General features: G+C 36.2%; 1 protein-coding gene across 1 annotated transcript in view; it reads left to right on the forward strand.

The window, feature by feature from the left end:
- The first annotated feature begins 2,861 nt into the window (after window positions 1-2,861).
- slka (STE20-like kinase a) overlaps window positions 2,862-12,824 on the forward strand; it is a 34,038-nt gene continuing 24,075 nt past the window's right edge. Inside the window, exons 1-2 of the mRNA XM_026223951.1 lie at window positions 2,862-3,539; window positions 11,165-11,329. Of these exons, the coding sequence (XP_026079736.1) occupies window positions 3,390-3,539; window positions 11,165-11,329 (315 nt within the window). The 5' untranslated portion in view covers window positions 2,862-3,389. The remainder of the gene's footprint in view (window positions 3,540-11,164; window positions 11,330-12,824) is intronic.

Consider the following 12,824-nt stretch of genomic DNA (forward strand, 5'->3'; position numbering starts at 1 on the left):
AGGTGTGACACTTCTGCATTACACTGTTTCCCCCAGAAGATGTCAGTGTATAGCCATTCTTTCATTTAACATGCATGTCATTTCCCAATTATTGTCTAAGTGTGCCTTAATGTAGTAAATTGTCAGTAAACCAAAAGTGTGTGACTGATTTTTTGCTTTCCAAATACTGATTGTTGAACGAGTTAGTGAGTGCGGGCTGTGATGGAACAATATCATTGGTCAGTGTTGGGAAGGTTATATAACTGATTACATTTTATCACTTTTTGATTTCTTTTCTAAATATCTAATGTTTTCAACTGTTAATCTTTTTGAAACATGTAAACCAGGCAGGATTAACATTACAGTGACTCACTCAACACTGATTATGGTCAGAATTTCAAAATCATCGCTTGAATTAGGGTTATAATAATTTATAATAATTTTAAACCATAACAAGGTAGTTTAATAGCGATACTGCTTTTGAAATCAATGCAATTTATGAAAGATATAAAATAAATCTGTATGTGGGTGTGTGAAAATGAATATTCAGATGTAACCCTTTGTAATCATTAATATTTTCATAAGTAACCTAACTGTAATTTAATTACATTTTTTGTAAGTAAGTGGTGACAATTAGATTTATTTTGTACGTAATTTAGTTACATGTATGTCACTCTCCAACAGTGGTTGGACCTATGATAGTGCGAATACGCCCCTTCATTGAAGGAGTCTCTTCAGTGTTGAGTCTGAACTCTGAATGAGATTCGGGGCGGAACTTCGCTGAATGAAGAGTTCAAAACAAACTGAATGAACTGACGTGTTTCTGAACGAACTACAAGAAAGATTGGCCGTGTTCTAAATTTCATTCTTGCTTACTGCCCAGTACACAGTGTATACAATCTACTGTTTTTTAAAGAATAGTGTGTGAAACAGTATATAATAAGCAATAAATGTTTCAAAGTAGTGTGCTAACGTGTTATCACATGACAAAACATTAATTCAGCACAGCTGCTGAGGTTGTTATCTCAAAAATAAATGTATTAACCATTCTTTTTACAAAGGCTTGTTAATTAAGGATTCATGCTAGTAAACAATGTTATATTACTATTAATTTCATAATGAATTAACTTTACATACCGAGCAGAACTAATAACAATTGTGTAACTAGTAGTTTGGTGGTAGATATTTATATTTCAGAACTGTATACATTATAAAACAGTATGCAATAACATAGAATGTTTAAATTATTAGACCTTAAAATATTATTAAATGAAAGCAACTTTATTGGGACAAAAACCTCCCTATACTGCTAACTACTCAATAACACTGTATTATTAATGAGACGCATCCAGGCATTGGTGGGCGGAGTTAGTGTAAATAGTCTCTGCCAGCAAACTATTTATATATTATATTACTTCAGTGTTTTTGTTATTCTATATCTTTAAAATAATCTGTACTGTATAAAGCACTATAGAGGTAAAGTTATTTGACTTGATCGGAAACGTGCTGTAGAGATTAAAGTACAATTTATATAGTCTACATTTACATGTATGTATAAAAATGTTTTATAATTACCATTCCCCGCCTCCAGTTAGGAGTTTAGGAGTAGGATGAACACAGATTCTGTACTGATTTCAGTGTACTTTTAACAGATTCTGGTAATAGTAAATCATCCGGGTATTTAATGCATACAGAACATTTGCATACTATGCACTGCATACATACTGGATAGTGGATACTGCAGAAATAGTAAGAGTAGTATCATGATAGTATGGCATTTCGAACACAGCAATTGTCCCAAATTGAGTGTTTCTAGAGAATCGATTCAGTGGAATGAATCAAATCCCACACCATTATTGGTTGCAGTTTGTCAGAACGCTACAGTCAGCACCAACTGCGCCTGCGTTAGTCTTTCCTCAGCCGAGCACGTGCCTTCCCTGTCCAAACCATAGACTGTATAAAAACCAGTCCCAAACGCTCGCGTTTCGAGCTTTCCCGCAAAATCCTCGAACAGTCCCGAATGACCGTTGACTGAGGCGCGACAAACGTCCTTGAGAAGAAGACATGGACTGTTTGAATAAACCTTGCTGTAGTATACAAACGAACATGGAACAACATGATTATTAATCAGTGTTAATATTAGTTAATAAAACTACGATCGTTCAGTGTTTGTTCATGTTTTTGTTGCTGTTAGGTGGCGTAGCGGTGTCTGATTGGGGGAGACGTGGGCTGATATGTAATCGTTTCATAAAATATACGGATTCGCTGTCCACACGAAAACACAAAGGTTGTGTTTTCAAACTTATCCACTCTGGGACCGGTTTAAACAATATATTGGTTTCACTCTCCCAAAACTTGGGATCCGTGTGGACGGTGTGGACGAAACACCTATACGATACAAAATGTATGCTTATACGGTGGTAGTAACAATGAAGAAAATTACAATTTTTTAGATTAAAGGACATTAAATTCCCAGCAATGACTTTGCTAGGTCAAAGCGATTTCCGTGGACAGCAAATTAATCTGTGGTAGACAGAGTTTACACCAAATGGTGACATTTCCACGTCTTTCTTTAAAAATTAAATTGTCATAACAGGTTTATTAGGAAAAAATATAAACGTTAAAAAAATGAAATTTAGGAGAATCTGTGAATTGTGAACAAATTATTACCATTGTGTTCATAATCCTGTAATCCATAAAAATGTACTGTAGTTTGATTACGAGTATTTTAAAAAGTAGTTTAATTACAAGTTGTTACTTGAGTTTTGGAGTCTGATTATGTGATCCAGATTACATGTAATCCGTTACTTCCCAGCTCTGTGGTTTGTTTGATCGGTTTTTATCGAAACAGTTTTGGTTGGCTAAACTGTAAAACACACCCCTCCCGAGTAGACTGACTGAGCTCAGACTGGAGATTGATCAGCATCCGCTCCGCTTTTTCACGGTGTGCTAGCTGCCTATTCGACTCCACCCTTATGGATTTTAATGTGCTGTATTTTTTTTAAACGACACATTTGAATACTCGATGCTTGTTAAACTAGGAAGCTGTATTTTTTATTCGTCGGCTGAGGTAAATACAGAGGATCACACACATGTAGCCGTTGTGAAGCTAGCTGAGGAAGTGGACAGTTAAGTTACTTTTCTTCTGCATGGTGGAAGGAGACGCGAAATGCCACAAAAATCCACATCTCGGCCTCTTCCAGAGCGTCTAATATCTTCGTCATCATTCACAGGATTACTTGGAGCTCTCTGCAACTGTATAGTTAAATTGAATTGATGGTAAAATCCATCATCCACAGCTAGCCCATTAGCCAACTCCCCAAGTGTTTTGTTTTTACAGAGTATTAACAGTTTATGTCGTGTCAGTCTTCTTCCCCCCCACAGATAGTTATTTAGATTACGTTTAGAAAATGTCATTTTTCAATTTTCGGAAGATATTTAAGCTGGGCACGGAGAAGAAGAAGAAACAATATGAGCACGTTCACAGAGACATCAACCCAGAGGAGGTTTGGGAGATCGTGGGAGAACTTGGGGATGGAGCCTTTGGGAAAGTCTACAAGGTAAATATAAACCAGAAGGTGATCGTGTCACCTGAGTGTATTTGTGTTACTCCCTAGCTCTACTGATTAATCTTAAAGGTACACTTCAAGATGTAAACTTTTTAATCATTTATTTACCTTTATGTCTTTTGAAGCCTTTATGACTTTATTTTTATCTGTGGAACACATATGGAGATGTTGGGAAGGACTGACATCACCAGTCTCGGTTCAATTGCATATCTTATTCCATACAATGAAAGTGAATGGTGACTGGAAGTCATTCTGACTAACATCTAATGTAGTGAAGGTGAAAACTGATTCTAGGTCTGTTCTTATGTTCCATTACCATGTGATGTTATCCTTACCATTCTTGATTTCTTTATTTTAATTGGCCTGTTTCTTGCACGTTGTGGTGCATATCATCAGACTGATGAAATGAGACCTGAAATGTCATTTGAGTTCATAGATACAGTTATTCACATTTAATGGGATTGTTCACCCAAAAATGAAAATATACAAAGAAAGATATTTAGAAGAATTTTGGTAACTAGTGGAAAAAATACTGTGGAAGCCAGTGGGGACCACACATTGGGCCTCATTTATCAAACATGAGAAGATAAATTTTTGTGTAAATCATTTGTAAAGCAGTTCTGACGTAAACTTTTGAGTTCATGAAAATGTTATTATACGTATACGTATTTTTGAAATGTTAGTTGGTTCAAAATAAATGTACACCTGTTCCCTACCACGTGTAAATGATGCAGAAAACATTCTGTGTTTATTTTGGCAAACTGTTGACACTGAATTTTGATGCATTGCCATTATAATATTTTACAAGTTTGTTTGCTTTGTTTTGCTCTGTTTTTATTTATTTATTTATTTTTTGGTAGCTGAGAGTGGATAAACTGTTTAGCTTTGAGTAAAACGTAGTGCTTGTCACTTTTTACCCAGCCATCCTATCAGTGGAGGAGGGGCGGGACAAATACTACACCGACCAATCATCCTACTTGTACAACAATGGAGAAGTTAATATTGCTGGTTACTGCATTTTTATATTCAGTAATATTCTTCAAAATTAGATACTAGAAATAAGTTACTGCTGTAGATATTTCAAATCATATTAGCAACCAAAGCCTCCCAGCTGGAAAAATGCTTTGCCATCAAAGTGTGTGCACGAAAGCCATATTTACTAATGAATGGAATTCATTAACATACACATGTTTAACTATAAAATATGATGTGTAAAGAGTGTTTGTAAATTCGGAAGAGAGTTTTCAGGGAGGGGCGTTCCACAGTACGCGCAAATGACTCCGAATTTACTCCTATAATTCCGAATGTTTTGTGAATGAGGCCCATTGTTTGGTTATCAGCATTATTAAAAATATCTTCTTTTGTGTTTAACAGAAGCAAGAAACTGGTTTGGAACAACTTGAGAGTATAAATGATGGCAGTAGAGAAGTGAAGGATATGATAACTTGGTTCAAAACATTAATGTTAAACCTAATGCTATTCAACAATAGAATCAAACTTAATACTTTTTTTTTATCTCTTTACGTTCTCAGGAACCTAGTTCATGTATATTTTATATTTCTGGTGTTGTGGGACCAGTTCATACCATTCCTGTCATTCCCTGCTTCAGGCTTTAATCTGGTTGAGAATGTTTCCATACTGCTCCCATTTATGGAATGCATTGTGTTTCTGACACTACAAGTTGGGTGTGTCATTCTAAATATATTATACAAATGCATCTTGAAGTATCGTTTAGTGACTGGCTCGATATGCTGTCAGATTAGTCTTTGTTGTTTAAAGACTAAGCTAATTTGAAGCTTTTTATACAAAACATTTTGCAAAGTATAATCAGTGTCTTCAGTTTATGGAAATCTTATTCCAAATTAGTAAGGAAATATGAGTCATCTTATTCTGAAATAAGTGTGGCTAAATTGTCCAAAGAGTAAGTAACACAAGCTGCGTTTACATGGACACTACTTATCCGATCGTAATAGGACTAGAAGCACAATCAGAATAAAAAAGTCACATGTAAACACGTCAATCGGATTGAATTGGCCAGATCCGACTAAAATTTTGATTGGATTGAAAGGGGTTGTTTATTCCTTTTGTAATCTGAGAGAGAGGACATGTTAACACTTGATCGGATTGATATCCAAAACTGGAAAATTTTGCGCATGCGCAGCGACATAGACATAGCGTAATGAAGTATGACACGCAAAACGAGCTGTTCTTCCTGGTGACTAAAGTGTCATAAATAAGTGTCCTGTCATTATAAAATCTCCTTTCACTCAGCGTTTGTGAAGTGGAACAGGAACATGTTCCACCAGTTCTTGTTTAAGATTCTCATCAACAGACGACTAGTTTTGGGTGTGGGAAGGGACACTTTTACACCTTTTTTTTTTTTTGTATTGTCAAGCAGCACAACAGTTCATGTGCTGGTTGTCGCCTAATTAGGACCCGAAGTAGATAAATATCACGTCTGCTTTTTAAAACAGCATGCGACAAGCAGTGGGAAACTCTACATTCATACAGTGTGTGCATATCAAAAGAGTAAATCCAATCAGAAACTTGTGACATGTAAATGCGCTTATCAACCCGATCACTTTATTCGGCGTTCATGTAAACACTACGTTCGGATTCGTCAATCAGAATGAATTAAATCCGATGGAAGCAAAAAGTGTCCATGTAAATGCACCTACAGTCTGTGAATGAATGTGTGTTGATCTAGAGAGTGAATCAGCAATGTCTTCCTGCCTCAGTTTAGCAGCCCTGCAGTGATGTTAGCGATACTTCTGTTGCTTGTGTGGTTTATCAGCGGCTCGCTACAGTTTCCTTATTAAAAAAAAAAAGTTTTTTTTTCTTTCTCTCCTCCTCTCTCTTGCCTATATCAAGATAAAGTGTGCTGTGTTTTGTGCCTCCTCTTTAAAACTTTTCAAAACTATTCAAAACATAAAATTATTGCACATTCAAGGTCAGTGAAAGATTCATCAGTGAATGTTATAAAAAAAAAGTAAAAGCAATTGTTTGTTTTCGTAATCATAAATCCAAATTCACTAACACTCCCTTGAAACCACTTAGCCCAGTGACATCACTTAGCCCAGTGACATCACTTAGCCCATGCTGGCTGTTATATATCAACCAATTGTCAAATGGCTATAATGACTCACATTTAACATGGCTCAATGCTGATATCCAACGCCCACCATTCAGTCATTTCCAAAGATCGATAAAATCAAGCCCCGTCCTACATGTTTTCCATGACCCAAGTTTAGTACGTCGATCTCTGAGATTTGATTTGTTGCAAACTAAAAGCATGAAATGACAATTTGCCTTATCTATTTTTGTCAGAGCAAGTTATAGATCTTACTGTGAATAAATTGTTCAGGAATCTTTCTATCTTTCTTTTTTGACCTCATAATGTTTAGATCAGATGTCATTACTGGATCTTTCAGTGAAGTCGCTGCAGATGCCCTAGAGTATTCAAACTGGAAGCGTTTGTACAGCGTCATAGCAGCGGCACCAAAGCTACATATTTCTTTACAAAGACAACTATAAATGTGTTTTTAGAGATTGATCAGTTATAAATTGAATGTTTTGAAGTCTTGAAAGTTTGTTAACATGGGGATTTATTGCGTCTATAGCTCCGTTTCTGTAGCTGTGGAACTGAAAATAAACAAAAGGCATAAGTTTGTCACGTCTCTCGTAAGTGAACACGTGCAATATTTACTGATTACAGTATTTACAGAAGCTGTCAATAATGAGTGAATAATTAATTTCTTATGTATATACTCCATTGTAACTTAAGATCCTGTGCAAGATTAATTGTTTGTGAGTTTGATAAAATGTTTTAAGTTATAATTTTCGTATGGCAATTAAAAATTAAAACAAGTTAAAATGGGTAAATCTTCTATACATATTTTTTGATTCTTCATTTTCTTAACTGACATCAATGACATCATGCTTATTCTGTGCATTTTAGCATGTTTTGTCTGAAATCATGTTTATTTTATTCATCAAAAGTGTGCTGTCATTTGAATTGGGCTGTGCAATTAATCGAAAAACGATTCATTAAAAACGATTTAGATTTTGGCCTCCTGCAATTTTGAAAATACAGTAATTGAGTGATTGTTCATGTATATCTTCGTCGGTCATGTAATAAATGAACGTAAAGAGTTGAGAACGAAAATACGCTTTTAAAGTGATACCGGGCTTTTTTCCTTAATATTAATCAAACAAAAGACAAATGCAAAATCACACTCTGCTCTTGAGTGAAGGACTTTTGTAGCTTTAATAAGAAACAAAAAAATTTAATTCTTGGAATGAAGGCTGTTTTATTTTACATTGTCATTAATTTCTGTAGTAGGCTTTAAGCTTAAGACTTGCATAAAATAAATAAAGCAAAGTTTGTTCATTTGTATCTTTTTATTCTATAGTATTTGTATAGCTTTTTTTTTTTTTTTTATAATTTTCACTAATTTTGAGTACCGTAACCGGCGTTACAATTGCGCACATCACATTATGTAAGACAAGATGTGTCGCTACTCGCTACTTTGTTGTATTGGGATGTATTGTGAATTTAAGCTTTGCCTGACTGGTTTATGACCTGAAATGTTTGTTTTTGTTTTTTGACCAGTCTTTTATCTTTCCTAAAACAATTAGATGAGTTTGCCATTGAATCGTCAGTGTGCATTCGTATCTCTTCTATTACAATACAGTTATGACAGTTATTCACTCTTCTGATGAAGTATGACAAGTGTCACCCGCCCAGACTCGCTAGTTCTGTTGTATGATAATGGAAGTCAAAATTAACCCTTCTTTGTGGTCGTTTCAGATATGCAGATGCTGTTGATTTCCTGTTGGTCTAAGAGTAGAAACAGGTGTGAAAACGTGCAGAGAGAAGACTTGGTTACAAAATACTCTGACCCACTTGCACACTTCTCTGTACACTTTGCCCCATTCCTTTCTCTGTCTGCTCCTCTGTGTTTTCGGGTAGCTGTAAACACAAAGCGCTTTATCCCAGAATAGAAAGTGTTTCTTGGCATAGATGGAAAAAGTTTGAATGGAATAAAATGTTACACCCGCCATTAGTCACTTCCTCTTTGAATAGAATATTCTGGAACAGTTAGCTAATGCAAACACTTAACACGACTGGAGGAGTTTAATTGGTTTTGTATTGTAGCTCATAGGGATGACCTCAAAGCTTCATGCAGATATGTATTTCCTCAAACAGCCTCTGGCACGCCTCTAGATGAGGTAACCCTGTCTTGTTTCCTTTTTCTTCTTCTGCTTTTTTGTAGAATAGATGGTGTTGCTGATGTGTGTCAGTTGCAGGTTACACGGAACGGCTAATCTTTTACAAGATGTTTCCGGTTTTATGTTATCATAGATGTACATATCTCATGTTCTTTATTCCATGAATTTCATAACATGGTTACAAATTTAATGTTTGTTGGCTTATTGTTCAAACACAGTATGTTACGAATTAATTTGTTAGAAAGGCCGGTGTGCTTTGATGGTTCTAGGTTTCATTCTGAATGGTGTCTCCCTCCTGTTCGTGGAAAGCTGTGAATAAGAGCTTTTGTAATGAAGTAGGTCAAAGGCAATAAACTAATCTCAGGGTACATTTCAGGAATTTGTTTTCTCTCTCAGTAATTTTAGCTCTAAATTACACCAAAGTACACCAAAGTTCCTTCTTTTTATTGATAGTTTTATTTGATATTCCTTATACCACAAAGTGTTACTCAGATTTCCAGTCACACCATTATGATAGGAACATACATATATCAGACAGTTCAGAGGTCAAGTTAACAGTTTATTTTATTTCTGCACTTCATATCAGATGATAGGAAGGAAGAGGTTATTTGACTTCGGGTTGGGCGATGTCTTCAAATTTGGCAGGAGAGATGACTGAGGACGATGGGGAATGGTTTGCAGATGGAAGATGACATTGCATATCAGCTCAACTCTAATCTGACCGACATGTAAAGAGTCTAATATAACAGATTGTTTTGTTTAATCTCATGATTAAGCAGGTAAATGTTGCTACAATAATAGACTGGCTTTCACCTTTACAAACTTTTTGAAATCTAGAGTTTAGTATCTCATGTGAGGTGATAGTTGTCTTCAAGGACATGGCTTTTTTTCCTGGCAGACTGATAAAGACTGCCACACACTAGGCTCCCAGACACCTGGTTGAAGTCAGCCGTACAGATTTAGACTTTGCAGGAGTTTTTCCAGTTTTGTGTTTCATATGCATCAAATGTTAAAGCTATGTGGGCAATCTGGGGCTGAGGCCAGAGAAATTGAGCTTCAGTTTATTGATTGTGCCCGAGTGGTTGCCAGTGTGCAGAAGAACATTATAGCAGTGGCAAGGCCTGAAATGTTAAAGTGGACCTTGGTGAAATAGGGACGACCTCAGAGCTTTCTTTTAAATTAAAGTGCATCGTTTTGCAATACATGAGAGAAAAATATGGATGCAGATTTCTCTCATGTAAAAAAATAAAATAAAATAATAATAATAATAATTATAAGCCCAAACACCATAATACAATGCATAGATGTTGAGGTGATCCTTAGGCCTGTCATTATAACAACTTTGGTGTGCGATATATTGCCCTTGAAATAATTGCGATAAGAAATATTATTGTCATTTTAAAGACCATTTTATGCCACTGAATATATAATCATAACGTAACAGCATAATAATGCAGGAGGCCTACACACTTCCAAATGACAAAAAACTTTAAATTTTTAAGAATATTTAGATCATGGAAATTAAGTATTAAAATACTAGATACCTTAAAAAAACTGAAAAATAGTAAATAAACATTTTCTAGCAAAAAGTGCAAAGTAACATAAAGAAAAATGCACAACACTTTTCCATCTACAGATATTTCCCTGAAGTTATTTTCTCTTTAAATTAAGGGTTCACAATATTGCTGAAAAACAAAATCACTAGCAGTCGGATGTCTGCATTAGGGTTGGGCTGATGGACATTACATGTGTCATCGATAAAGAAATAGTTTAAACAATGTCTTGTTAGTGTACGTACCTGTTTGTGGATGTATCCTGACGAGACGTCCCCTCGTAGTCTTCACTGGAACATCATTTCTCGGGGAATGGATGGTTATACGTGGGTCTGCCATCACCGAAGTGGAAAGAGTAAACTTATGAAAATTTCTGTGTTTTCTTTAAGTTTAAGGCCTTTAGTTTTAACCTTCTTCTCCCTTCGGGGGTGGCGTTCAAATCATAGGGTGCCCCCATCGTCATTCAGCTCTGGTGCGTGGATTATGGTCAAAACAAATGTCTTGCAGGTATTTTTCTGTGGTCCATATAAACTAGCTAAAATAAACTATCCTGTTATCAACTTATCAGCACTCATCCACTAGAATGTTATTACTTTATACTTAGCATAAATACATTGGGTGGACTAGCTGTCAATCTGAGTGGGCCAGTGCCATCGCCACTGCATCATTAATGTGACTTGCAATGACACTAACCGTTATTACAGCTGCACTAGCCGTCATTAAAATGCTGCAAGAGCTGCTGTTTGAATACAAGGCCTGCACAGCATCAGAGAACACATTGTGTGCCTTTGCTACCTGTTGAACGTTTCCCACTGGTTGCTTTTATCACAGGCTCAGAACAAACAGACCGGGATCCTGGCTGCAGCTAAAGTGATCGACACCAAAACAGAAGAGGAGCTGGAGGACTACATGGTGGAGATCGACATCCTCGCCTCCTGTGACCATCAGTACATAGTCAAACTGCTGGATGCTTTCTATTATGAGAGCAAACTATGGGTGAGTGACTCGTCTCAGGAGGCGTTTGGTTATTTCAGCTGTACTGCAGCCATACACACACACACACATACACACACACACACACACACACACACTTGTCTGGTCAGCTATCCTTGTTGGGACTCTCCATAGGCGTAATGGTTTTTATACTGTACAGAACGTATTTTCTATCGCCCTACACCAGCACTACCCCTAAACCTAACCCTCACAGGAAACTTTCTGCATTTTTAGATTTTCAAGAAACTTCATTCTGTGTAATTTATTAGCTTGTTTACCCGTGGGGACCTCAATTTAGGTCCCCACCGTGACACGAGTCCCCATGAGTCTGTGTGTATTCAGGTTTAAGTCACCACCAGAATAGAAAAACAAGTACACACACACACACACACATACATACACACACACACACACACACACACAGACCTCTGTAGGAGGAGTAAGAGTGAGAGCACACTTCACTCTCTCCTTACTTATCAAAGAGTAGCACTATGCTGGTGGTTAAAAAAGTGTTTGTACACAAATCATGTCTTATTCTTACAGCCTATTAAAGAATCATAATGTTAATTTTGTACTTTGTAACAAGTTTGTACCCCCATGTAAATGTCATAGTTTTGAATTTTGTGTTTTTACTTTTATTTATATATATATATATATATATATATATATATATATATATATATAATGGATTTTTTTTAATCATGCTAGGGCTGTGCAATTAATCACATTTGATAGTCATCTCATCAGTAAAGGCGGGCACATGATTAGTAGTAAATTATCACCTGCTTTCAGACTGAACAGCTTTCAGTACACAGAGCCATAGTTCACTGACATGATAGACGATATCGCGTTCGAAATCAAAGTTGATTCACCTGCCATTATCAGGGTGATTTTGCCTAATTGTCAGAGAACTATTGCTCTGTGTATTTAAAGCTGTTCAGTCTGGAAGCATGTGATGGAGATTTACTACTAATCACGGGACCGGCTTTACTGATGAGATGCGCATGACAATCGAATACGATTAATTGCACAGACCAGGCTAACAATTTTTCTCAATAAAATCTTATGTAATAATCCCATGTCCTTCCCCATATTATTTTTTTCCCTCAGTAATGTTCAAAAGCACATAACAGGATTCTTTAACAATTAATAAACCTGCTAATTTCATGTTTATTAATTTAATCCTGAATAGCAACAGTAAGGCTTCACAGCTCCATATTAGTCTACAATAATGCCTCTCTATTTATCTCTGTCTAAAGAGTGTCAGGGGATCCTATTTTTCTACCATAGAGCTCCCAGGATAATAATGGCAGAATGGTTTCATATGATCCTCCCCTCTGCGGTTGCGTGTATAGAAGGATAATGGGCTATTTCAAATGACCAGAGAAAGTGCTCATGAATTAATTAGATGCAAGTCCAGTCTGCTTAGCCTGGCTGTTAATCAAGAGATATGAATGCATAGCTCATAGCAGCACAAGCATGCTTCTTAATGCGCATA

This window comes from Carassius auratus, chromosome 38 (genome assembly GCF_003368295.1).
Source record: "Carassius auratus strain Wakin chromosome 38, ASM336829v1, whole genome shotgun sequence".
NCBI lineage: Eukaryota > Metazoa > Chordata > Actinopteri > Cypriniformes > Cyprinidae > Carassius > Carassius auratus.